This window comes from Pongo pygmaeus, chromosome 17 (genome assembly GCF_028885625.2).
Source record: "Pongo pygmaeus isolate AG05252 chromosome 17, NHGRI_mPonPyg2-v2.0_pri, whole genome shotgun sequence".
NCBI lineage: Eukaryota > Metazoa > Chordata > Mammalia > Primates > Hominidae > Pongo > Pongo pygmaeus.
Genome location: NC_072390.2, coordinates 28,353,952 through 28,381,675, shown reverse-complemented (window position 1 = coordinate 28,381,675; position 27,724 = coordinate 28,353,952). Strand labels below are relative to the sequence as shown.

General features: G+C 39.1%; 1 protein-coding gene across 8 annotated transcripts in view; it reads left to right on the top strand.

Annotated features, from left to right (window-relative positions):
* The window catches only part of ARHGAP28 (Rho GTPase activating protein 28), a 194,424-nt gene that overhangs the window by 104,469 nt on the left and 62,231 nt on the right, over positions 1-27,724 (top strand). For 6 of the 8 annotated variants that reach the window (XM_054461014.2, XM_063653409.1, XM_063653408.1 and 3 more), the window contains 2 exons: positions 13,617-13,834; positions 27,362-27,454. In XM_054461014.2, the coding sequence (XP_054316989.2) occupies positions 13,617-13,834; positions 27,362-27,454 (311 nt within the window). Of the gene's footprint in view, positions 1-10,830; positions 10,905-13,616; positions 13,835-27,361; positions 27,455-27,724 lie in introns of those variants that run through there. The other 2 variants (XM_054461017.2, XM_063653405.1) reach the window with 2 other exon arrangements.

The following is a 27,724-nucleotide window of genomic DNA, read 5'->3' as shown; positions in this document are numbered from 1 at the left end:
TCGCCACACTGACTTCCACGAGGGTTGAACTAGTTTACAGTCCCACCAACAGTGTAAAAGTGTTCCTATTTCTCCACATCCTCTCCAGCACCTGTTGTTTCCTGACTTTTTAATGATTGCCATTCTAACTGGTGTGAGATGGTATCTCATTGTGGTTTTGATTTGCATTTCTCTGATGGCCAGTGATGGTGAGCATTTTTTCATGTGTTTTTTGGCTACATAAATGTCTTCTTTTGAGAAGTGTCTATTCATATCCTTTGCCCACTTTTTGATGGGGTTGTTTGTTTTTTTCTTGTAAATTTGTTGGAGTTCATTATAGATTCTGGATATTAGCCCTTTGTCAGATGAGTAGGTTGGGAAAATTTTCTCCCATTTTGTAGGTTGCCTGTTCACTCTGATGGTAGTTTCTTTTGCTGTGCAGAAGCTCTTGAGTTTAATTAGATCCCATTTGTCAATTTTGGCTTTTGTTGCCATTGCTTTTGGTGTTTTAGACATGAAGTCCTTGCCCATGCCTATGTCCTGAATGGTAATACCTAGGTTTTCTTCTAGAGTTTTTATGGTTTTAGGTCTAACGTTTAAGTCTTTAATCCATCTTGAATTAATTTTTGTATAAGGTGTAAGGAAGGGATCTAGTTTCAGCTTTCTACATATGGCTAGCCAGTTTTCCCAGCACCATTTATTAAATAGGGAATCCTTTCCCCATTGCTTGTTTTTCTCAGGTTTGTCAAAGATCAGATAGTTGTAGATATGTGGCGTTATTTCTGAGGGCTCTGTTCTGTTCCATTGATCTATGTCTCTGTTTTGGTACCAGTACCATGCTGTTTTGGTTACTGTAGCCTTGTAGTATGATTTGAAGTCAGGTAGCGTGATGCCTCCAGCTTTGTTCTTTTGGCTTAGGATTGACTTGGCAATGCGGGCTCTTTTTTGGTTCCATATGAACTTTAAAGTAGTTTTTTCCAATTCTGTGAAGAAAGTCATTGGTAGCTTGATGGGGATGGCATTGAATCTATAAGTTACCTTGGGTAGTATGGCCATTTTCACGATATTGATTCTTCCTATCCATGAGCATGGAATGTTCTTCCATTTGTTCGTATCTTCTTTTATTTCCTTGAGCAGTGGTTTGTAATTCTCCTTGAAGAGGTCCTTCACATCCCTTGTAAGTTGGATTCCTAAGTAGTTTATTCTCTTTGAAGCGATTGTGAATGGGAGTTCACTCATGATTTGGCACTGTTTGTCTGTTATTGGTGTATAAGAATGCTTGTGATTTTTGTACATTGATTTTGTATCCTGAGACTTTGCTGAAGTTGCTTATCAGCTTAAGGAGATTTTGGGCTGAGACAATGGGGTTTTCTAGATATACAATCATGTTATCTGCAAACAGGGACAATTTGACTTCCTCTTTTCCTAATTGAATACCCTTTATTTCCTTCTCCTGCCTAATTGCCCTGGCCAGAACTTCCAACACTATGTTGAATAGGAGTGGTGAGAGAGGGCATCCCTGTCTTGTGCCGTTTTCAAAGGGAATGCTTCCAGTGTTTGCTCATTCAGTATGATATTGGCTGTGGGTTTGTCATAGATAGCTCTTATTATTTTGAGATACGTCCCATCAGTACCTAATTTATTGAGAGTTTTTAGCATGAAGCGTTGTTGAATTTTGTCAAAGGCCTTTTCTGCATCTATTGAGATAATCATGTGGTTTTTGTCTTTGGTTCTGTTTATATGCTGGATTACATTTATTGATTTGTGTATATTGAACCAGCCTTGCATCCCAGGGATGAAGCCCACTTGATCATAGTGGATAAGCTTTTTGATGTGCTGCTGGATTTGGTTTGCCAGTATTTTACTGAGGATTTTTGCATCAATGTTCATCGAGGATATTGGTCTAAAATTCTCTTTTTTTGTGTGTCTCTGCCCGGCTTTGGTATCAGGATGATGCTGGCCTCATAAAATGAGTTAGAGAGGATTCCCTCTTTTTCTGTTGATTGGAATAGTTTCAGAAGGAATGGTACCAGTTCCTCCTTGTACCTCTGGTAGAATTCGGCTGTGAATCCATCTGGTCCTGGACTCTTTTTGGTTGGTAAGCTATTGATTATTGCCACAATTTCAGATCCTGTGTTTGGTCTATTCACAGATTCAACTTCTTCCTGGTTTAGTCTTGAGACAGTGTATGTGTCGAGGAATTTATCCATTTCTTCTAGATTTTCTAGTTTATTTGCATAGAAGTGTTTGTAGTATTCTCTGATGGTAGTTTGTATTTCTGTGGGATTGGTGGTGATATCCCCTTCACCATTTTTTATTGCGTCTATTTGATTCTTTTCTCTTTTTTTCTTTATTAGTCTTGCTAGCGGTCTATCAATTTTGTTGATCCTTTCAAAAAACCAGCTCCTGGATTCATTAATTTTTGAAGGGTTTTTTTGTCTCTATTTCCTTCAATTATGCTCTGATTTATTTCTTGCCGTCTCCTAGCTTTTGAATGTGTTTGCTCTTGCTTCTCTAGTTCTTTTAATTGTGATGTTAGGGTGTCAATTTTGGATCTTTCCTGCTTTCTCTTGTGGGCATTCAGTGCTATAAATTTCCCTCTACACACTGCTTTGAATGTGTCCCAGAGATTCTGGTATGTTGTGTCTTGGTTCTCGTTGGTTTCAAAGAACATCTTTATTTCTGCCTTCATTTTATTATGTACCCAGTAGTCATTCAGGAGCAGGTTATTCAGTTGAGCGGTTTTGAGTGAGTTTCTTAATCCTGAGTTCTAGTTTGATTGCACTGTGGTCTAAGAGACAGTTTGTTATAATTTCTGTTCTTTTACATTTGCTGAGGAGAGCTTTACTTCCAACTATGTGGTCAGTTTTGGAATAGGTATGGTGTGATGCTGAAAAAAATGTATATTCTGTTGATTTGGGGTGGAGAGTTCTGTAGATGTCTATTAGGTCCGCTTGGTGCAGAGCTGAGTTCAATTCCTGGGTATCCTTGTTGACTTTCTGTCTCGTTGATCTGTCTAATGTTGACAGTGGGGTGTTAAAGTCTCCCATTATTATTGTGTGGGAGTCTAAGTCTCTTTGTAGGTCACTCAGGACTTGCTTTATGAATCTGGGTGCTCCTGTATTGGGTGCATATATATTTAGGATAGTTAGCTCTTCTTGTTGAATTGATCCCTTTACCATTATGTAATGGCCTTCTTTGTCTCTTTTGATCTTTGTTGGTTTAAAGTCTGTTTTATCAGAGACTAGGATTGCAACCCCTGCCTTTTTTTGTTTTCCATTTGCTTGGTAGATCTTCCTCCATCCTTTTATTTTGAGCCTATGTGTGTCTCTGCACGTGAGATGGGTTTCCTGAATATAGCACACCGATGGGTCTTGACTCTTTATCCAATTTGCCAGTCTGTGTCTTTTAATTGGAGCATTTAGTCCATTTGCATTTAAAGTTAATATTGTTATGTGTGAATTTGGTCCTGTCATTATGATGTTAGCTGGTTATTTTGCTCGTTAGTTGATGCAGTTTCTTCCTAGTCTCGATGGTCTTTACAATTTGGCATGATTTTGCAGTGGCTGGTACCGGTTGTTCCTTTCCATGTTTAGTGCTTCCTTCAGGAGCTCTTTTAGGGCAGGCCTGGTGGTGACAAAATCTCTCAGCATTTGCTTGTCTGTAAAGTATTTTATTTCTCCTTCACTTATGAAGCTTAGTTTGGCTGGATATGAAATTCTGGGTTGAAAATTCTTTTCTTTAAGAATGTTGAATATTGGCCCCCACTCTCTTCTGGCTTGTAGAGTTTCTGCTGAGAGATCCGCTGTTAGTCTGATGGGCTTCCCTTTGTGGGCAACCTGACCCTTCTCTCTGGCTGCCCTTAACATTTTTTCCTTCATTTCAACTTTGGTGAATCTGACAATTATGTGTCTTGGAGTTGCTCTTCTCAAGGAGTATCTTTGTGGCGTTCTCCATATTTCCTGAATCTGAATGTTGGCCTGCCTTGCTAGATTGGGGAAGTTCTCCTGGATAATATCCTGCAGAGTGTTTTCCAACTTGGTTCCATTCTCCCCGTCACTTTCAGGTACACCAATCAGGTGCAGATTTGGTCTTTTCACATAGTCCCATATTTCTTGGAGGCTTTGTTCGTTTCTTTTTATTCTTTTTTCTGTAAACTTCCCTTCTCGCTTCATTTCATTCATTTCATCTTCCATCACTGATACCCTTTCCTCCAATTGATCGCATCGGCTCCTGAGGCTTCTGCATTCTTCACCTAGTTCTCAAGCCTTGGCTTTCAGCTCCATCAGCTCCTTTAAGCACTTCTCTGTTATTGGTTATTCTAGTTATACATTCGTCTAAAGTTTTTTCAAAGTTTTCAACTTCTTTGCCTTCGGTTTGAATTTCCTCCTGTAGCTCGGAGTAGTTTGATCATCTGAAGCCTTCTTCTCTCAGCTCGTCAAAGTCGTTCTCCGTCCAGCTTTGATCCGTTGCTGGTGAGGAACTGCGTTCCTTTGGAGGAGGAGAGGCGCTCTGGTTTTTAGAGTTTCCAGTTTTTCTGCTCTGTTTTTTCCCCATCTTTGTGGTTTTATCTACTTTTGGTCTTTGACAATGGTAATGTACAGATGGGTTTTTGGTGTGGATGTCCTTTCTGTTTGTTAGTTTTCCTTCTAACAGACAGGACCCTCAGCTGCAGGTCTGTTGGAGTTTGCTAGAGGTCCACTCCAGACCCTGTTTGCCTGGGTATCAGCAGCGGTGTCTGCAGAACCACGGAATTTCATGATCCGCGAATGCTGCTGTCTGATCGTTCCTCTGGACGTTTTGTCTCAGAGGAGTACCCAGCCGTGTGAGGTGTCAGTCTGCCCCTACTGGGGGGTGCCTCCCAGTTAGGCTGCTCGGGGGTCAGGGGTCAGGGACCCACTTGAGGAGGCAGTCTGCCCGTTCTCAGATCTCCAGCTGCGTGCTGGGAGAACCACTGCTCTCCTTAAAGCTGTCAGACAGGGACATTTAAGTCTGCAGAGGTTACTGCTATCTTTTTGTTTGTCTGTGCCCTGCCCCCAGAGGTGGAGCCTACAGAGGCAGGCAGGCCTCCTTGAGCTGTGGTGGGCTCCACCCAGTTCGAGCTTCCCGGCTGCTTTGTTTACCTAAGCGAACCTGGGCAATGGCGGGCGCCCCTCCCCCAGCCTCGCTGCCGACTTGCAGTTTGATCTCAGACTGCTGTGCTGCCAATCAGCGAGACTCCGTGGGCATAGGACCCTCCGAGCCAGGTGCAGGCTATAATCTCCTGGTGCGCCGTTTCCTAAGCCCGTCGGAAAAGCACAGTATTCGGGTGGGAGTGGCCCGATTTTCCAGGTGCCGTTTGTCACCCCTTTCCTTGACCAGGAAAGGGAACTCCCTGACCCCTTGCGCTTCCCGAGTGAGGCAATGCCTCACTCTGCTTCAGCTGGTGCATGGTGTGCTGTACCTACTGTCCTGTGCCCACTGTCTGGCACTCCCTAGTGAGATGAACCTGGTACCTCAGATGGAAATGCAGAAATCACCCATCTTCTGCGTGGCTCACGCTGGGAGCTGTAGACCAGAGCTGTTCCTATTCGGCCATCTTGGCTCCTCCCCCAAAATCACATCTGACATTATTTGAAATAAAAAGCCCCACCACACATGTAACGAGAATCCATTCAAGGGAACCATCTTCCATCAGTGAAATGTATTCTTACTCCTATTATACTTACTTGCTTAGGTTTTACCTTTTCAGATCCAGAAAGACAGGAAGACACATAAAGGAAAATCCCTTTTCTTACTATCTATCCACCTAGCTAGCTATTCATATTAAACACCACAAGTTCACAATAACCTCCAATTTCAATCCAGCTCCACAGGGCTTGTTGCTTTCTTCCCTTTTTCTGTATTTGTAACTCTCTTCTCCAATAATGATAAACCTGGCTCCCACTCTGTACTTTATATTACTCATTTGCTCAAACCTAGAATACACAGGAAATATTTTCAGGTTTGCTAACCTAACTGCTACAAAAGCAGACCTACTAATTACAGTTTGTTATTTATTTGTAGATTTTTTTCCTTGAAGCATTTGCACAGATCTTAAACATACAATTCAATGAGCTTTGACAAATGCATGCACTCTTATAATCTCACACTGATCAAGATAGATAACATTTCAGTCAACCCAGAAGATTTCCTCGTTCTTTTTCCCAGTCTCATGCCTCCCAATGACTTGCCAACCCTGGCCAGAGACGACCGTGACTCCCATGTTTTTGCATCATTAATTATTTTGGGGTTCGGCTTCTTTCACTGAACATGTTTCTGAGATTCTAGTAGGCTATCAATAGTTTATTTCTTTTTACTATTAAGTAGTTCGTTTCAGTTTACTAGGGCTGCTGTAACAAAGTACCACAAAACTAGTGGCTTATGTAACAAAGTACCACGAAACTAGTAGCTTAAAACAGCAAGACTAGCAGCCCAGCATTAAGGTGTCAAGCTGGGCCATGCTCTCTTGGAAACTTCTAGGGGAGAATGCGTTCCATGTCTATCTCTTAGCTTCTGATGTTGCTGGCAATCCTTGGTGTTCCTTGGCTGTTGACACCACATTGTGCCATTTTCTGTCTCCATAGTCCATAGCATTCTCCCTATTTTTGTCTGTGTTTCTTCTCTTCTTCTTATAAAGATACCAGTTATGTTGGATTAAGGGCCCACCCTACTGCAGTATGACCTCATCTCAATTTTTTTCACCTCATTTATCATTTATTTGTGTTAGGAACATTCCAATTCCACTTTATTAGTTATTATAAAATATGCCATAGATTATTGTTAACTATAGTCACCCTACTGTGCTAACAAATTCTAGATTTTATTCACTCTTTCTTCTTTTTTTGTTTACAATGTTATAATATGAATGCTATTCTTTTTATTATTATTATTATACTTTAAGTTCTGGGGTACATGTGCAGAACATGCAGTTTTGTTACATAGGTATACACGTGCCATGGTGTTTTGCTGCACCCATCAACCCTTCACCTACATTTCTCCTAAGACTATCCCTTCCTTAACCCCCCAGCCCCCGACAGGCCTTGGTGTGTGATGTTCCCCTCCCTGTGTCCATGTGTTCTCATTGTTCATCTCCCACTTACGAGTGAGAACATGTGACATTTGGTTTTCTGTTCTTGTGTTAGTTTGCTGAGAAAAATGGTTTCCAACTTCATCCATGTCCCTGCAAAGGACATGAACTCATCCTTTTATGGCTGCATAGTATTCCAACCTCATCTCAGTTTACATCTGAATTGTGTCTGCAAAAGCTTTGTTTCCAAATAAGGTTATATTCATAGATACCAGGGTTTAAGACTTCAACATACATTTTTGGGGAACATAACTCAACCCATAACAGTAATATTCCATTTTATGAATATGCCACAATTTGTTTATCCATCTACTTTTAATTTGAGCGTTGTTTACAATTTTGCTTACGATGAGTAATGCTGTTATGAGCAATCTTGTGAAAGTCGTTTTGTATAGATATGTTTTTATTTCTCTTGGATGTATGTATTTTTCATAGAATGTTTAACTACATAAGAAACTGTGAAACTGCCAGCATTTTTCCAAAGTAGTTGTACTATTTTACACCCTTTCCAGCAGTGTATGACAGACAGTTCCATTTCTGCATCATTGCAACACTTGATGCTTTCAGTCTCCATCATATGAGTGATTCTAGTGGATATGTGGTGTATCTCATTATGGTTGTAATTACATTTTGCTGATGACTAACAATGTTGAACTTTTTTCCTGTGCTTATTGTCTTTTCATGCATCTTGCTTTGTGAAAACTCTTGACTTTTTAAAAACTTTTTATTACTTTTTATTAAAACTTTTTATTACTGTATATTCTTGATACAAGTCCTTTGTCAGATATATGTATTGCAGATATTTTCTCACTGCCTGTGACTTGTCCATTCGTATTCTTAATGGGATCTTTTAATTGGGTTTGTCTCTGTCTTTTCAGTTGTTTGTTGCTGGCATATAGAAATACAGTTCATTTTTGTATCTTGATGTTATATACCATTACCTTCCTAAAATGATTTTCTAGTAGTTGTCCACTAGATTTCTTAGGATTATCTACATAAGCAAACAGGTCATCTATGAATAGAGACGGTTTTCCTTTCTGATATTTTGTGCTTTTATTTTTTATCTTGCCTTATTGTACTGGCTAGAGCCTCTAGTACAAGTTGAATAGAAGTGGTGACAGCACTTACATATCCTTGTCATGTTCCCAGTTTTACAGGGAACGGGTTCAGTACTCACCATTAAACATGATGGTAATTGTAAACTTTCTGTAAATGCTCTTTACCAGATGTCTTTCTCTTACTAGTTTTTCTGGCAGTAATGTGAATGGGTGTTGAATTATATAATGTGCTTTTCTAGTATGTTGGTTCTTTGAAAACAAATTAGTAAAATCTACATCTCCTTTTGTTTATGTTTTTGTGTTTAATTTGCTTTTTTCCTGTGTTCTTAAGATGGGAACCTAGACCATTAATTTTAAATCTTTCATCTTTTTGAATATGTACAGTTCTTTATAAGCATTGCTATCACTCTATCCCACAAATTTTGGTTTATCTTCATTATTATTCAGTTTTAAATGTTTTCTCAATTTCTTTGTGTATTTTTTAATTTACAAATTTTGGGGGTTTTTCTAGACATGTTGGTATTGATTTCTAAGTAAATTGTGTTATGTAACATAGTTTATACATTTCAGTTTTGAAATTTAGACTTATTTTATGGCTCAGAATATAGTCTGTCTTGGTCAAGGTTCCATGTGCACTTAAAAAGAATGTGTTTTACTTGTTGGTTAGTGTGGTGTTCTGTAAATGCTCATTAGATTAAGGTGGTGGTAACTTTAATCACATTTATTATGTTCTTACTAATCTTTGATTGATTTAACAAGTACTGAGAGAAGTTGTTAAAATTTGTCTGTTTTTTCCATTTGTTCTGTCAGTTTTTGTTGCTTATGTTATTGGGTGCATATACATTTATGATTGTTACTCCTTGTTGAATTGACTCATTTTATCTTTATAAATGACCTTCCTCAATACTCTTAGTAATATTCCCTGTCTTGAAGTCTGCTTCGTCTGATAATATATAGTCATTCTGGCTTTCTTAGGGTTATAGGGTTATTGTTTGCAAGATATATCTTATTTCATCCATTTACTCTCTACCTGTCTGTGTTTTTCTTCACAATTTCTTCATAGTTTCTATGCTTACGTTTTAGTTATATTGCTTTAATTGGTGTTGTTGCTGTTCAGGCATTTTAATATTCATCCATAACTTATCATAGTCTACTTAGATAAATACTGTGCTTCACTATATCAAATATAAGAATCTCGCAGCAGTAGAATTTCATTCTTCTTCATGCCCAGTGGTTTGTACTATTGTTTTATGTATAGCATCTGCATATGTTGTACATACATCAATGCAATGTTGTCATTTTTGCTTTAAGTTGTCATATGTACTTACATTCTTTTAATTTTGAAATAATTCCAAATATATAGGGAAGTCACAAGTACAATTTTAAAGACTGTTTCAGGGACCATTTGAGAGTAACTTGCCATCCTGATGCTCTATCTCTCCCAAGTACTTTAGGTATTATATGTATATATACATACACACTTATATAGAGAGAAAGCCATTCGCTGTATAATCACAGCATACTATTAAAATTAATACATTATTTTTATTATATTACAATCATCCAGTCCTCAGACTGCTATCATTTCTAGATTCCCTTTTATGACAAAAAAGAAACCCTCCAGTTTAGAATCGCTTGTTATGTTTAATTGAAAAACATGTTTCTCTTCTCTCTCTCTCTCCCCTTTACAGTCTGGAACAGTTTCTTAGCCTTTCTTTGAATTTTATGACCTTGACACTTGAAAATTATAGGTAATTTTATAGATGTTCCTCTACATCAGACAATTTGGGTTTGTCTGATGTTTCCCGATGACTTAGACTCAGGTTATACATCTTTGGCAAGTTGTGATATTGTGTTCTTCTCATGGCATCTTGTCAGGTGGCTCATAATTTTAATTTGTTCTGTCACTGATGATGTCCACTTTAATCACTTACTTAAGGTGATATATACATGCAAGGTTTCTCCAATGTGAACTTAGTCATTTCATTTTTGTAATTACTGTTTCCTTGGGAGGTACTTTCAAACTATATAAACATCCCACTCTACACCAAGTTGTTTCTTTATATCAGAATGGACTCCTGGTTTATTTAGTGGGTTTATCTTTTACTGTCATTTATTTTGATGCGCAGATTGCCCCACATTTTATCTTGGAGTCAGTTAGGGAATGTATATGGAGACTCTAAGCATCCGATTTAAAAACAGCTGCTGAAAGCTGTTTTTAACTAACCAAGATTACAGATGTTGCATAGAGCAGGGCAAGCAGTGGAGGTTATGAGTCCAGTCAAGTTAACTGTGGTAACTAAAATGAACTCCCTTTAGAGCAGGATAAGGAATACAGCGTCTCTAATAGAGCACTCTGGAAGGTGTTGGTGTTAGAGTGATTAAAAAAAGCAGAATTTTTTTTTCTCTCAAGGAGCTGATAATCTAGTGGAAGAGAAAGTAATTAATGAAATAATATAAATATATTTGGAGGAGAAAATTACTGGAAGGAAGAAGAAACAGCAGTGTTAGGACTGATAGCAATAGGACATAACCTTATCTTGATGAGTTCAGGGAAAAAGAGGCTTTCCTGAGAAAAAGATGTAGAAACTGAGATCTGAAAGATGGGCGGCCAGTAATTATGAGGTCAAGTAGAAGGACTGACATGTCCAAAGACCTTGTGACAAAATAGAATGTTGAGTTTTTGAGGAATCCGAAGTAGGCCAGTATTGACAGAGAACAGGAGAGGAGGAGAGTATGGTATAAGCGTGTCCAGAAAAGTAAGCAGTTTCACATCTTGTTGGCTATGTTAAGGGTTTTCTTAGTCTTAAGAGCAAGGAAAAACTGTAGAATTATTTTTATTTTCATTTGAAAGGGCTCATTTAGTTATAATATGGATAATAGATTAGAAGGGGATCAAGAATGGCATAGGAGGAACTGTCGCGAGTCTGTCACAGCAATCCACAAAAGAGAGGATGCAGCTCTGACCAGGGTCATGGCAGAAGAGATAAAGGAAGGTGGACCTTTTGAGCAGTGATAAGGAGGCAATATGAAAAGGCCTTGTAGATGTGTTGGAGTTGATGTGTGAAAGAGAGGGAAATGTCAAGAATGCCTCCTGGGTTACTCTCTTGCCTAATTACATCGGATGGTGGGTTTCATGTGTTGAAATACGGAATCCTGAAAGAGGCCTAGAATTGGGAGTGAGAAATACGAGTTCAGGTTTGAACACAGTGAATATGACATATGAATGACAGAGACAATGGATATTGAATAGGCAGTCAGATATATGGAACTGAAATTCAAAGGAGTTCTCTGTGTTGAAGTTATACATTTGGCAACTAGAGTGAGCAGCCAACAGGAGTAACACTGGTATCTGCCCTGGACATTTCTTACCTATAGAAGACATACATCCTACTTAGGCTGCAGTTTAAGGACTTAGACCATCCTCACCTCTGATTTATGTCAACTCCAGTCCTACCAAGTACTCTTTCCTCCCACTGTTTCATTACTCCTTACATAGGTAAGGAGGGGAGGGGGAAAAACAACTTTTTAAAATTGTAATATTAACATATTAAATATTAAATGGTAAATTTTGTCTTCAGAAATTAAAAGCTTATCCATAGCTTAAGGAAGAGCTCCATGTCATAACTCTTAACTTAAAGGGCTTACTATTTAGATTACAGCTGCCAATCATCAGTTCACTTTTCATTTTTTTGTTAAAGGGACAGCTTACAAAGCAAATGAACAATTAAGATAGCAAATTAAATATTTGCCTAGCTAAGAAACTGGGCCTGTAATACACATCAAAGGCTTTGTTTATACACCAGTGATGCAATAATGTAAGCAGAATCCAGTACTCCTAGACTAATGCTTTGGCATGCTGTTTACAAATTAGTCTAATCTGCTCTTTAAACAACCCTCACTTGGGTAATGCCTCCTTAGCATAGTTCCCAGAAACATATGTGTAGTAGATTTTCTGTTACAGGACACTGTTATTCTGATTTCTTTATATTTCTATATATTGAGGAATTTTAGGTTTTTGAATTTTCTTCTGAAAAAAGAGATTAACATTCAGGATAAGGAGAAAGGTGGGAGAATGAATATCAGTTGAATACCGACTTTGTTCCAGATTCTTTGCTACCTGTCATAAATACATTGATTTAAAAAAAAAATCCTCATAGGCACCTAATCCTTTCGTTATTATTACTCTCACTGTTGTATTTTTCTCTAATTTGGTCTTGAGGTCTCTCTCAGGTGAGCGGCTATAAACTAACCCTGCTCTGATGGAGCTACAGGGGATTTGGTCACTGATGTTTGCCTTTCACAGGATACCTCTTTATCCTGGTGGGTGGCCTAATACCTTCATGTTCAACCCATGACCAGGTGTCCCTCTCACAGGAAACTCGTTTGTACTGGCAGATGCTATAAGAGAGCCCTGGCTGGAAATAAGCTAGGTTCAGGTGTGTTGGCCAGGTGAGACATAGAGGAGGCAACTCAGCAAAACACATGAAATAAGAGAAAGAACAGATCCCAGGGAGAAGACGGCAACTCATCTATCAGGGCCAATGGGAAGGGGCAGCCATCCGGAACACTTGCAATCAACAAGCAGGCAGGGAACAGGAAAGAGTAAGAGTGAGTGAGGGACCTGGGGACCAGAGCCTCAATTAGGATGCAAGCATTACCCAAGCAGGTTTCCCACCGGGAGTCCTAATTGGCGGGTTTAGAACAAGCAGGGAGTCGCTCTGTGACTGAGAGGGGGTCACTGCACCTTATCTGCGCAGTTCATGTAGGGGATGTGGGTTGGTGGGATGAGTCAAGCAGGTTGTATCCAGCTGTCTCATAGGAAGTCATCACCAAGAGGTGATTGTATAAGGCAGACACCTGGATCTGCTATATGGAGGAATTGGGAGGAGTTGGATACCTGGAAATCACATCAAGAGTGACTAAGCCCTGCTTCTGGTATGAGAAAGTTAAGCCCATGTTCAAAAGGGATGCCAAGACAACATAAAACTATAGAGGTTCACTATACTCATTTTGATGAGAGGACACTGAGGCCTCGAGATATCGTAAGACTTAGGAATCAGGCAGCTGGTGAATGGTGGCCCTGGCATTTGAACCTCCATGTGACTGATTGAAAAACCAATTTGTATTCCATTAAATAATTGTTTTTTTCTATTCTAGTTTTACTTTAAATATTCATGTTTTATCACTTTTTGAAATTAGTAGGCCAGATATGGCTCATGTTTAACTCTCTAGCAGGAAAATTTACCTTACCAAGTCTGCCAATTACCTTACTCTATTAGAAAATACTTTAAAATTTGACTTATTTTAAAAATACAGTGCAGACTTTCATTCATTCTTGTAGTTCTTTCCCATAATTACTGTAGAAAAAAATACAAATATCATTTACCAATACTTCTTGTCTGATACTCACATGGCATCCAATCATACAGAAAATATTCTAACCCTTTCTTGGTAATGTTCTTTTACAGAAGGAGAACTTGAAGCAGAATGGCTGCAAGATGTGGGTTTATCAACTCTGATCTCAGGTGATGAAGAGGAAGATGGCAAAGCCTTGCTCTCTACATTGACTCGAACCCAAGCAGCTGCCGTGGAAAAGAGATACAATACCTATACCCAAACCATGAGGAAAAAGAATAAGCAATCTATCAGGGATGTCAGAGACATTTTTGGAGTCAGTGAATCTCCTGTAAGTAATGGCTCAAACATGGCTCAAAAGGTGCTTAGTTTGACTGGGGATGGAGTAGGGTGGGGCTGGGGTGGAAAAAATATCAGAAATGTCTGGTTGGGTGGTTCCATTCTAACTTTTTGAGAAAACTAAAGCAGACAGCACAGTGCAAGTTTGTACAAGTTTGAACTTAAGTGATCATTTCTTATCTCCTGTACTGCAATCTCCCTCAATACTAAACTTATTCCCTTTGTTGAAATCAGAGAGTGACTTCTTTGGCAGTGGAACAAGTCTTTGTGGGTAGGATCCAGGGACCCTTTACTTAAATTTAAGCACTGAATGGAAACTCTGTGGTTAGGCAAAGGAGTCCTAGGGAAGTAAGCAAGACCAGGTGGTTTGGTTGAGTGGGGGGTGGGGATGAGAGATTGGGTAGGGTAGCCTTTATGTTCAGATAAATTAAAATGGTCAAAAAATGGAAGATACCAGCATTAATTAAGTGGGCAAGAGAATGATTCAGAAAACCATAAGGGAAACATCCCATGTTTTATGATAAATGGCTGGTTGAAGTTCTAGCTTACCCTTAGCAATTTCATGTCCACAATTTTACATCTACGGCTATTACTCATGTTTTCCTATGTCTGCATTTGTTTTACTGCTAGTTCTGTCTTATAGCTTACTTGTTCATTTATTCATTGCACAATTGCAATGTTACATTACAATAATTGCATCACAGATGCGACAGATGCATTATCTGTGCAAGATCCTAGATTAGGTTCTATGCAGATGGGATTCTTGAAACATTTGGGATAACTAATATATAGAAAAAAGGAAATTTGATGGTCAGCTGCAATTAGAGATAAGTTAGCTGGGCAAGCTAGTGAATCACTCTGATTTAGGTTTCTTGTCTGATTAATTATAGTATCAATAATGGCATACATTAAAACTTCAGGGGTATTGAGTAGAAATCATGGTTGAAGACAGTCTCCAATTTGAATTACTTAAGGTTGTCTGTAAGTCATATCTTCTTTTAGATAAAGTAATCACATTGGGTAGTTGCCAAGGCAGCTCATATAGGCCCAGTTAACCTTTGCATTTGTGCTAACAGTGTCCTAGAATAGCACTGTCCTTTAGAACTTTCTATAGTGATGGAAATGGTCTACTTCTGTCCAGTATGGTAGCTCCAGATACACATGACTACCAACACTTTAAATGTGGCTAGTGTGAGAAATTGAATTTTTAATTTTTCTCAATCTTAACTGATTTAAATATGAACAGTCACATGTAGCTTGTAGCTTATGTATTGAATAACATAGTTCTAGAATCTTCTGCCATATATAATGATATAACTTATGGTAAGTGCATTTTGAGTTCTGAGCTATTTGGACTTTCAACCTAGTGTAAACCTGTGTCTTTCTGGGTGGTGGAATTGTCTACAGCTGTAACTGAGTAAAGGTGACTTCCACAAGGTGAGGCAAGAACATTAGCTACAGGTGTCTTGACCAAGATGCCTACTGTAGTAAAAGGTTGCCTTGCTGATTTAAATTCCTTGGGCCTGACATTTTGGTATTTTTCATCTGACCATCCGTATCAGATGTTCTTATTCAGACATCACCTAGCAGCATCATGGTTTATGATCAGCAACTGTGGTCCTTATGTCTAGTGGCACTTAGAGTCCTTTATGCTGTGACACTGCAGCAGTACCAAGGGATGATTTATGGGAAATTGGGATAGACTCCACAACAACAACCAAATAAATGAAGGACAAGTAATGTGTCTTGTGGGTTTTGAAAAGGCTATTATACTTCTTAACAATCTTTTTGAAAGTCTTCAGGGACTTTCTACTTGAGAAGCAGTACTCAAATGCTTTGTTTTAGTTAGATTCACATTAACCAACATAATTTTTTTTTTTTTTTTTTTTTGAGACGGCGTCTCGCTCTGTCACCCAGGCTGGAGTGCAGTGGCGCGATCTCGGCTCACTGCAAGTTCTGCCTCCCAGGCTCATGCCATTCTCCCGCCTCAGCCTCCTGAGTAACTGGGACTATAGGCGCCCACCACCATGCCCGGCTAATTTTGTTTTTCTATTTGTAGTAGAGACAGGGTTTCACCCTGTTAGGCAGGATGGTCTCGATCTCCTGACCTCGTGATCCACCTGCCTCGGCCTCCCAAAGTGCTGGGATTACAGGCGTGAGCCACCGCGCCCGGCCATAATTTTTTTAGATTAAGAGTTAGTGTAAGTTTCTAAGTCAGCCTCCCCCTTCACTTGCATTTTATTTGGTGTTTGAAGAAAGGAAAGAGGAAAGCAAATATGAATTGTACTATTTGTACTAAATGTTCGAGATTTATTGACAAATTTGTTTCAGGGTGGTATATTAGAAAAAGGAAAACTTTGTTTCCTAGGCTGAAGGTCTAATGGATTAATACCTTTGACTTATGATGATCATTCATGTTCATTTGACTTACGATGTGCATTTGACTTGTCATGATCATTCATGTTCATTCGAAATTCATCTTTCAAATGAATTTTCTTTCAAAATAAATGAAGAGCAACTCTCCTTCTTTCCACTTTTAAGCATTCAGGTATGGCAAGCTCAGATGTTCTGCTGGGTTCTAGCTGGAGCACTGGGATACCCTTCTGTTCTGGTGGCTTCTTTCTTCCTTTCTTGTATCCCCCAAAGTGGATCCCAAAGATACACAGTACCTAGTAGATTCCAGCTGGTGGGAGACTAGAAAAACTGCAAGTGGGTGATTTGCTATTACTGTAAATAAAAGGAGGGTCTGAGCCTGGGAATTCTTCCGAAAACAAAAAATTCCCTGGGTTATTTTTCAGTTGTGTCCAGGATCATCTTGAGAGGGTCCTAAAATCTTTGCATCCATGCTGCCTTTCTCACTTCTATTTCCAGATGCTTCAGACTTTGAATTTTGCTTTTCTCTAGGAAACTGCATTTCTAGGCTTTTCCCAAATCCTCCATTTACTCAGTGCATTACTAGAGAATGCATAACTATTCTCTTCAGATTTCCTAAGACTTTGGACTTCTAGTAATGTAAAAACAGCAAGGTAAAGGGTATTTTTTGTGCACCTTCTTCTTCTTTCATTTAGACCACGAAGGGAAAGATAAAGTGCTCAGTTCCTCAAAATGAAATTTCTTTTGCTTCACTGAGACAGGCAAATGGAATAAACTGGTGTCTAACTCCTGGAAAGACCAAAAGAGGGCCTAACAGGGTGCATTTGTGGTGAGGAGTGAGGAATGGCCCAGGGTTCTTCCTTCCATCTACCTTCCTCTCTTTCCTCCCAGTCCTGCTGCTGAAGTCTCAGTTCTAGAGAGAATTGAGAATGAGGACTAAGGAAGTGGGTGGGCACAGGAGAAAAGAAGACCATGTATTCTAGGGAGTCAAAAGGGCTTGTGCTGTCTTGGAAAATACCGCAGTCAGTGAAATGACATCAGTGTAAGTTTGGCATTGTATAAGCTGCTTAGAAAATTCAGATTGTTCGTTGTCAGAGATGTAAAAAGCTATGTAAACCTCACTTCTGAAAAAATATTTACAATATATAAGGCCTAAGAAACATCTTCACAGATGTTGTTTCCTAAAAAATTCAGCATCTGTTTTTGCAAGAAATTTGGAAGCTTCTAGAGAATGTACCTGAGCTTTTTCAGTTTTCTATTTGAATTTGACAACATAAACACCAATTCCTCTGTTCCTCCTCCTGTCCTGTGTCTCTGGGGTCCTTCTCTTCTCTCTCTCTCTCTCTCTCCTCTCTCTCTCTCCCCTCAACCCGCCCCCACCAATTGTGTGTCTCCCTCCCTATCCCTTCGTCTCCCTCCCTATCCCTTCTTATTCTTTCTTTGGCATCATTTACCTACATTAATTGAATAATTACCTAAGATTTTCCATTTCACTTTCTTAGTGAAGTCTTATAATCAGTTTCATAAGGAGATTTTGCATTAATCTTAGATGTATAAATTTGACCCAATATACTTATCTAGTAAGGATATAAGTATAAGTAAGATAGATAAGATAAATACTTATATCTTTATAAGTATTTTATACAATATAAATTCAGTCATTTAGAAAATAGATATGTAGATTATGCTGGTTCTTCTCTTAATTTTTTTTGCACATAGAATCCCATGCTCAAAATCACTTGACTTCAGAGTTTGTAAGATATGGGTCCATTATCTTTTCTTATATACCATTGCTATGGGGAAGTACAATGTCTGCATCAATCCTGTTCCTTTACATAACAGATGGGGAAGCTTTTGAATTTTATTTTTATTGCTGGAAACTTGAAATTTCACCAACTTTATCTTTTTAAAAAATTCATCCTGGTCAGTACTAAGCGGCCCTTACAATCTGAGAACTAGTTCATTTTTTAGGTTCTACATATTTTCTTCTAGCATTTAAAACAAGTATTTGTTTGTTTACTTTATTTTCTCAATTATCTCCTTCTGAAACTCCTGTTAGATGATTGTTGCACTGTTTGGATTGAACCTCTGTGTCTCTTAAATGTTCTTATATTTTCCAAGCTTATTTTGGCCATGGCTGTTTTAACGTTTATGCCTTCATTCTTTAAAAATTTGGCCAGGCATGATGGCTGACACCTGTAATCCCAGCACTTTGGGAGGTCAAGGCAAGAGGATGGCTTGAACTCAGGAGTTTGAGACCAGCCTGGGCAGCATAGCGAGACCATGTCTCTACAAAAAAAAAAATTTTTTTAATTAGCCGGTTGTGGTGGCACATACCTGCTGTCCCATGCCTGTTGTTTCAGCTACTCGGGAGGCTGAGGTGGAAGAATCACTCGAGCCTGGGAGGTCAAGGCTGCAGTGAGCCATGAATGGGCCACTTAACTCCAGCCTGGAAGACAGAATGATAGATCCTGTCTCAAAAAGAAAAAAAATTTAATGGTCATATTGCTAATTTACTGAAGCCCCTCCCCTTGCCCTGACTTCCCTTTCATTATAGCTAGCATCTGTTCTTGTTTCTTGACTGCAGTAGCCTCTCAGCGCTCTGAAGGTAATAACTAAATTAAACCTTAAATTTCAAGTTCTCTTCTTTTCCTTGAATTTTCTGCTCCCTTCAGAGTCATGTGTTTATTTTAGCATCATTGTTTTTCTCTTCCATTGTTGTTGCTGTGTTGACTTTGATCCTTGGGTGTTGATTTATGTTTATTAAGAAAGGACTAGATTGACAGATTGATTAGTATGGTAATGGGAGTTGTATGGTCCTCTTTTCTCCCAGAACTCTCCTGTGAATAGGAGTCTGGGCCTTTTTGAATGGTGAAGTGTGTTGACTGTCATCCTTCACTTAAGACACATACATACGGGATTATGACACTTCTGAATCAAAATATCCCATATACCCCATAAATATATATACCTACCATGTACCCACAAAAATTAGAAATTAAAAAATAACAATACAAAACATTTGACATGTGCCCATTTTATGTTTGTATGAGTCATATTTTTAAGTTTAAAAATTCCATGTTGATAATATAAAAATTAAAAAAATGTAAAATATTTTTTAAAAGACACGTACATATGTTATCAATGCCAAAGTCATGGGAGTCCTGAAGAACTGTAATTTATTTCATTTTCAAGCAAACTGAACTTCTCTTTTTATACATTATTCCACAAAGAATAGTGTCTATTAATGTGCCTGGCATTTAGTAGGCGCTCAGCATGGGTTGATAAATTGCTATACTTCCTTTTAGAAGGCTCCAAGTGAAATGCAATTCAGCCTTCTGTCTACAACCACCACACCCTCACTCGGACAGCCGCCACTGCCACCGAGGCAGGTGTCACTCATCACCAAGAGTTAACTACTGCCTGCTCTTCAGTGTCTGGGAGGGAAGGGTCTGCCTGGCCTCTTTGTTCTGAAAAATATTTTCCAGTTACTTTGGTCCTTCTGAGTGTGGGGTGCCTGTCTAATCCTTTTATTTTGGTTCTGGAAATGGGCTTTTTCTGGATCAGCCTTTACTTTCTACGCATTTTTCTCTTGTGCCTTTTTACAGGCTGAGGTTTTCCTCGACCCCTATCAAACCATTCCTGCCTGATTTTTATCTGCCAGGAACTTCCAACAATTTCTGTTCTGTTAATGGAAATGTTCAGTGGTTTTTAGAACTGCACGTTTAAAAAGACATATCTTTTGACACTTGGAGTAATTTGCAGGGACAGGAGAAGGTAGCCTGTGCATTTTGCTATCTTGATTGAATTTTCTTGTGCTGATTTTTCAGTAGTACTTATTCCTTTCAGAAAATAAATGTGTTTTTTCTTACAATGAAAGTAATACATAATTGTTATTGGAAACTTCGAAAATATGGACAGGCAAGGTGAAGAATGACAATTTCTATGGGTTCAAAGAAATGTTATGATTTCACTAAATATCTAATACATTTAGTTTTTCAATGGAGTTTTTATAATAAAGGAATAGACATTTAACCCTTGTTTTAGTTGTATATTAAATCAAAAATGTTAAATCAGTCTCTGGATACATCACGCATGGTTTACAGCACTGTTCATCGTGAGCAGAATTCCAGTACCCAAATACATTTTCCAACATTCAGAAGATCTGAATTAAATGTTCCTTTCAGTAACACATTTAACTGGACAAAATAGTCGATTTAATTTATCTCCAGCTTCATAATTGATAAGCAACTAGCTAAAAGTGGAATTAATGTACAATTGACTATATAAATATATAGTATGCTGTAAAAATGATTATATAACATATATATACATTTGGCTGCACATAACAGAAAACACAAGAAATAATGTGTCATACAAATATGAGTTTTTCTCTCTGAAGAAGACGATGTGGTTGGTGTTTTTCCCTACCATGAATCCAGTTTCTTTTTGTCTTTTTTGTCTTTCATAAAAACAATCAGGAAACTTAAGGAAGACAACAGACTGGATTTGGGGTGCACGGTTGATAGTGTCTTCCACAGAGAATAGTGTCTATTAATGTGCCTGGCATTTAGTAGGTGCTCAGTATGGGTTGATAAGTTGCTAAATGCAATGACGAGTGCATAAGTAATCATAGCTATGGTTATCTCCACAAATCTGTATGAATGTACACATATTATACATAACAAGTTATTTATTGCACAATTAAATTTGGGAAACTATAAATAAAATAAAATGCACTTTCATTTTTTTCAATAGCCAGATGACTTTTTGTATCCCAACTCCTCTTTTGGATGTGACTGTGGATAAAGAGGAGGTATTATCAATTCCCTGTAGAAACGGTCAACTGGTAAGTTAAGGCAAGGGAAACTGAGTGTAAGGAGGTTAGAAAAAATAATTATTTCAAGACAGTTAGAAAAACTAATGGAAAAAATGCCCACTTATATGGAAACAATGAAGAAAAAAGGAGACTCTTAAAAATAAACTCAGGAATAAATGGTTAAATTCACAAATAACTATATGCCCTACCTTTAATAACAAAAATAACAACACCCACGGCAATAGCTGCAGCCAGAAGTCAAAGTGTGGGGGAAGATGTCAGATCAATTTTGTTCTCTTGGATGAGCTCATAATGGAAAATCTTGAGCTACCTTCCATGTATCCTTTAGTATTAATTTAATTCCCACCATAAGAAATATTTTGACATTTCAGTTATTTTCTTTTCATTTTGAGACTGGGTCTTGCTGTCACCCAGGCTGCAGTGCAGTTGCACAGTCATAACTCGCTGTAACCTGGAACTCCTGGGCTCAAGCCATCCTCCCACCTCAGCCACCCTAGTAGCTGGGACTACAACTGCACATCGCCATGCCCAGCTAATTTTTAAATTTTTTATAGAGATGAGATCTCATTATGTTGCCCAGGCTGGTCTCAGACTCCTAGCCTCTTCCCTCCTAAAGTGCTGGGGCTTACAGACATGAGCCACCATGCCCAGATCAGTTATTTTATAAAGGCAAATATCTTTCTTTGTTGGAATTAGAATTGCATTTTTTTCTTCAGCGTTTATTTTAAGTTCTGGGGTACATGTGCAGGATGTGCAGGTTTGTTACGTAGGTAAACATGTGCTATGGTGGTTTGCTACCCAGATCAACCCATCACATTGGTATTAAGCTCTGCATCCGTTAGCTATTCTTCCTGATGCTCTCCCTCCCCCGACCCTGGACAGGCCCCACTGTGTGCTGTTTCCCACCATATGTCCATAATGTGTTCTCATCGTTCAGCTCCCACTTATAAGTGAGAACATGCAGTGTTTGGTTTTCTGTTCCTGTGTTAGTTTGCTGAGGATGTCGGCTTCCAGCTCCATCCATGTCCCTGCAGAGGACATGATCTCATTCCTTTTTATGGCTGCATAGTATTCCATGGTATATATATACCACTCTAAATGTAAATATCATGGGAAGCAGCACTATGTCATCTTAAATGTGTAGTGATAAGTGGGAAAAAGTACACTATCTAGCACAGGAAGTGAACACATTTCATCAGAGCCCATCTTGTCCATTTTAGTACAAAGTTTCAAAGAATGCTAATCTGAGTTCATGACTGCCAATGTATCTGTCTCAGTAGAAGGCTTTATTTCTATGAGATGAATCCCATGCATGATCTATACCACGTGTCATGAAGCTTGGGTCCACCTTTTGAAATGGTGCATCGTGAATAGGAGCCATAGAAGGCCGGGGTTTGCCGACATCTGCCTCCACCTGGATTCGTGGTGGCAGACCATTTGCAGTGAGAGACTTTCCTCTGTTATATTTCAGTATGTTTCGTTCTCTTTAACTTTAGTTTTTTTCCTTCCTGTTAGAGGAAGAAGGATTCTTTGCTGTTCCAAGAATAATTCCTTTTCCCACCCTTGATCTGATGAAGATGGCGATGATGATGATGATGATGATGGTGTTTTGTTTCTGTACAGTTTCTTTTTATGTTACATAGATGTCATGTGGGGAACTCTATCTGGAAGCAGGTTCTTGGTCTCTCCTAAGAGTCTGCTGAGTGGTTTGGATGTGGCCAGTTTGTGTTCTGGCCACTCTTCTGTTGCCTGAAGGTAGACCGAGGTCTGGATGTGCAGTGTAGTCAGCGGGTGCTATGAGCAATCCTGTTTTGCAGATTTTGTCTCTATTTTTTTTTTCTAATTCAATCCTTTTTCTAATTTGGTTATATTTTTCCTATGTGTGCTAACACCTTCCAGTCATACCTTCCTTCCCACCAGGATACTTGGCCCGAGGTGTTTGCCCTTCTCTGCTGTCCCCATTCCCCTTGCTGCAGCCAGTGTCTCACCCCTCAGCCAGAGGAGGGCAAGTCAGAGCAGACACTGAAGCCTTTCCAAAAAATGGGTTTCTGTGAGCCTTGTGTCCCACCTGGCTCTGCCTTCTATTTTGGTTGTCTTCTCTTTACCCGGTTGGTGAGGGAAAGCTCTCCACCCTTGGGTTATGAGAGTGGCTGAACACACAGCACCCAACACTGGTCACACGAAATCGACAGCAGTTTATTAGTCACATTTCCTCACAGCTTAGGAGAGGAGGACACCGCCTGCCACACAGGGCCACATGTAGGCTGCTCTTGGGAACAGGGTGAGCAAGCGGGGTCTGCAGGCTTTGTAGCATCAAGAGGGTAGACTGTCCCCTGGCTCCCACAGGAGGAGGTGATTGGCTTTTGAGTAATTCCATAGGCTGGCAGGGAACTGAAATACTACTCAGAGATACACAAGAACTGTCCTCTGGATAAAGAGGGTTGTTTGGCTGGGGGACCTTCTCTGCAGGAGTACGGTGGGGAGAACTTGCTATTAGGCCATCTGATTTCACCAGATTTCCAGGCAGCTTATATTATGGAGCCCTCATTTCGATCTCACACCATACGCACACCCCCACCCCTAACAAGGGATTCTCATTATTCTGGGCTTATTTTATTTATTTTCTCTTGTATCTTTTTATCCCTATGTTCCATCTTTTGCCTTCTTCAAAACTAGAGGAAAACTATATGGTGAGTTTTCACAGAACTTCTCTCTCAGTATATTAGACAGGGACTTCTATTTTAGAATGGTATGTTGCATCCTCTGTGAGTAGATTTTTAAATTGGACTGCAGACGTTGCATCAGGCAAGCAGAGGCCGATAAGGTCTGAAAAGTATGTTTCTTACCTTGTTCGAATCTAGCCATACGAAGCAGAAGATAACAATGTAGATAATCACAAAAGGATGAGAGAGAGAGAGAGAGAGTGTGTGTGTGTGTGTGTGTAGGTTAGACAAGTGGTAATCTTCAAACACTTATATATGCTATTGTAAAATATATTAGCTTAAATATCAAAAATGCATAATCTGGTTTGCCCCTGGGTGAGGGATTCCTGAGACCATGCCCAGGTTCAGTGGTTTAGAAGGACTCACAGGATGCAGCAAATAGTCCTACACATGGCTGGAATTGTTACTGCAAAGGGATACAGAGCAAAATCTGCAAAGGGAAAAAGGTGCATGGAGCGAAGTCCAGGGAATCTATGCAAGCTTCCGAGAGTCCTCTCTCAGGGAGATAACGGGACAAGATTAATTCCTCCAGCAACAAACTGTTTCTACCAGGAAAGTTCATTTAAGCCAAGGAGCCCCAGGTTTTTATTGGGGGTTGATCATGTAGGCACCCTCTACCTAGTATGCAACAAAATTCCAGACTCCCAGAAGGAACGCAGGTATTCAGTATAAGTCATACTGTTTGCACGGTTTAGGATCCATGAGCCAGTCTTAACATTGAGGAAATAGTGGGAACCTCCTGAAACTCAGATTCTCAGTTGCCAGCCCAGGGGCCTGCCTTGCAAAACAGGCCTTCCTAGGGAGAGTATGTCAGCCCTGCTATGGTACTCTTTTCTGCAGAGCTCTCAATATAATATATTTCTAGGTGTATGGCGAGTAAAAGTTCTTTCATTTGCCTTTATCTTCTCTTCTTCCCTTAAAAAGTGATGATCAGAATCAGGTTTATAGGGTAATCACCATGAAACAATTGTAGGTATTTAGTGAACACTCACCAAGTGCCTAGCACTCTAGACAACAGCAGTAAATAAGGAGACATGGCCCCTGCACACAGGATTTTTATATATTAGCTTAAAAGTGAATTTAAAATGCAAACAAAAACAATGGCGATGGTTAGAAGGTGAGACATGGTAATTCACAGTTATCAGGTAAGCTAACAGCTGGCCTTTGAATGAAATGTTTATGAAATGATTTTACATCGGCCAAAGGGGAACATTAACCCACCCTGCGTTTGTCTCCCCTTGGCTGCCACCCACCCCAATCCAACTAAGCTATGCCAACCCATTGGCTGTCACTTTGGGGTAAGTAAAGCAGTTCTGTCTTGAGCTCCATGTGAAAGAGTGAATAATCAAAGTACCAGAAGGATCTCAGGCATCCTCAGGACATGCAGACAGAAGCATAATTACAGCAAGCCTCCTCTGTCCCTTCTCCTTCCCAGTCTCCCCATGGGCAAAATATTCCCTCACTTGGCTTTCACTGTGCCTTTCATTTCAAATCATCGAAGGTCATAACACCTTTTAAAGGTGAATCAGGGCCAGGTGTGGCGGCTTACACCTGTAATCCTAGCACTTTTGGAGTCCAAGGCAGGAGGATCTCTTGAGCCCAGGAGTTTGAAACCAGCCTGGGCAAAAAAGCGAGAACCTGTCTCTAGAAAAAAATAAAAAATAAAAAATTAGCCAGATGCGATGGCATGTTCCTGTAGTCCCAGCTATTTGGGAGGCTGAGGCGGGAGGATCCCTTGAGCCCAGGTGTTCAAGGTTGCAGTGAGCTGTGATCTCACTATTACACTCCAGAATGGGTGACAAGACCTTGTCTCAAAAAACAAAAAAAAGTTAACCGGGGTAAGCGTGGTGCCAAACACATGAAGAAACTTCTCACTGAGATGGAAGAGAACATTGAAGTTATTCTAGCCACACCCGTGAGCTGCTGGGCAGTTTATGGAATGAGGTGGCAGGCACTGTCCTGTCCTGCAGAAGGATGATGAAGGAGAGTATAATGAAATGACTACGTAGAACAGTAAAAATACCAACTTACATAATCACATATATTACAGAATGTTACATCTTAGCAGATTGTGCCTTTTACTCTTTGAGCAAATCTGGCAAGAAATATCTCTGGATACTAAATTTTTATAATCCAAAAAACTTAAATCCTAAATTGGTGAGTATCAAGATGCTAGGCCCTAAATCGGTTTCCTACAGTGATGTATAGCTATTGGCCCATCTGCTTTTTCATACTGTGTTATTGTTGAGAAGTCTGATGCCTCCCTAAAACTTATTCCTTTATTTATATCCTGCTTTCATTTTTATATTTCTGGAAACCTTGTAGGTGTATTTTTATTGTTGGAGAACTGAATATCATTAGGATATGAAATCTTTTTTTTCCATCATCATCAGCACTGAGCTTTTTGTTTCTGATAACTCTTGCTTTCCTTTGAATTCTGAACATTCTCTTCCAAGTATTTCTGTAATTATTTCTTTCTCTCCACTTTTTCTATTCTTCCTTTCACTGCTTGGATTAAACTCACATATCTTAAATTGTCACTTATTTTCCATATCTTTTTTCTGTTTGTGTGCTAGTAGATTTTGTCTGCATTATTCTTGCAGAGACTTAATTTTAATGTTTACCATGCGTAATTATAACTTGGCCCCTGTTGCATTTATAATTCAACAATCATACTGTTAATTCACAAGAATGCCTCTTTTTTCACTGATTTCCCCTTTATTGTTATACTTAGTTCCTGACTTCTTGTTACAACCGCCTCTCAAATCTCTCTAAAATTATTAAATAATTATAAATGTTCTTCTGTTTCCTCAATTATCTGCTTTTTGTAGGATGTTTATCACTGTACTTCTTTTTCATGATGTTGGTTTTCTCTTGATACTGATTTACAAACCATTGCAAAATACAATCACAAAGTCTGGCTTTAAAATAGCATAGTTTTGTCAGTTAGATCAGACATAGACAATTAGAGGTTTACTTTTCTTACAAAACAAGAAGCTTAAGGAGGAAGGCCAAAGGCTGGTATGGCTGCCCTGGCATGGATCTATGAATTTTTTCTTCTTTCCATTCTGCCCCCCTTAGTGTATTGGCCAATTGTTAATACCTACAGGATGTCTGGACATCACATGCACCATGTCCATGCTTCTGAAATAAGCTGACTTCATCCACTTTCACAAGAAAACATTAGCTTTCCCAGACACTCCACCAAGTAGAATTACATTCATATCTTACTGGATGGAACCATCACATGATCACACTCAGTCTTTTTAGTTAGAACATACCATCTTGGAGCAAAATCATGATATTCATAAGTTAGGAAAGAAAAGAAAGTGGGTTTTGGCAGAAAGCTAGCAGAGTCTGCTTCTGAGACAAATTCTGTTACAGCACATGGCATTTATGAGGATCAATATAATTATGAATGAATTGGTAAGTGCTGTTATCAATGCCCAGGTAGTCATTAATTGTATATATCTCCAGGCGGCTGTACATATATATAAAAACTCTAGTGTAATGCGTGTGTGAATACGCAGTCATATTTGGAAAGATATGCCTAGATAAACGTGGCTTTCATTTCTTCTGTTAGCCTCATGATACCTGTGGCAACCACACTAATCAGCTGGATGGCACCAAGGAAGAAAGAGAGCTTCCAAGAGTTATCAAGACAAGTGGTTCCATGGTAAGTTATAGTTGGGGGGGGGATGGTGGTAGGCATGAAATAAGCCATTTCTTCAAGATGGTTGAGCAAAACTTGAAAAAAGTGCAACATAATTAAGATGGCTGGACAACCACAGATTTCAACATACTTATCTACCTTAGGTAATTTTTAAGGAAAATATTCAGCAGTAAATGAGCTCAAGTTGAGTAGGTAAGCTGTGAAAATATGCTGAGCATTATTAATGATTACAGAAATGCAAAGAAAGCCACAATAAGATATTTCTAGATACCC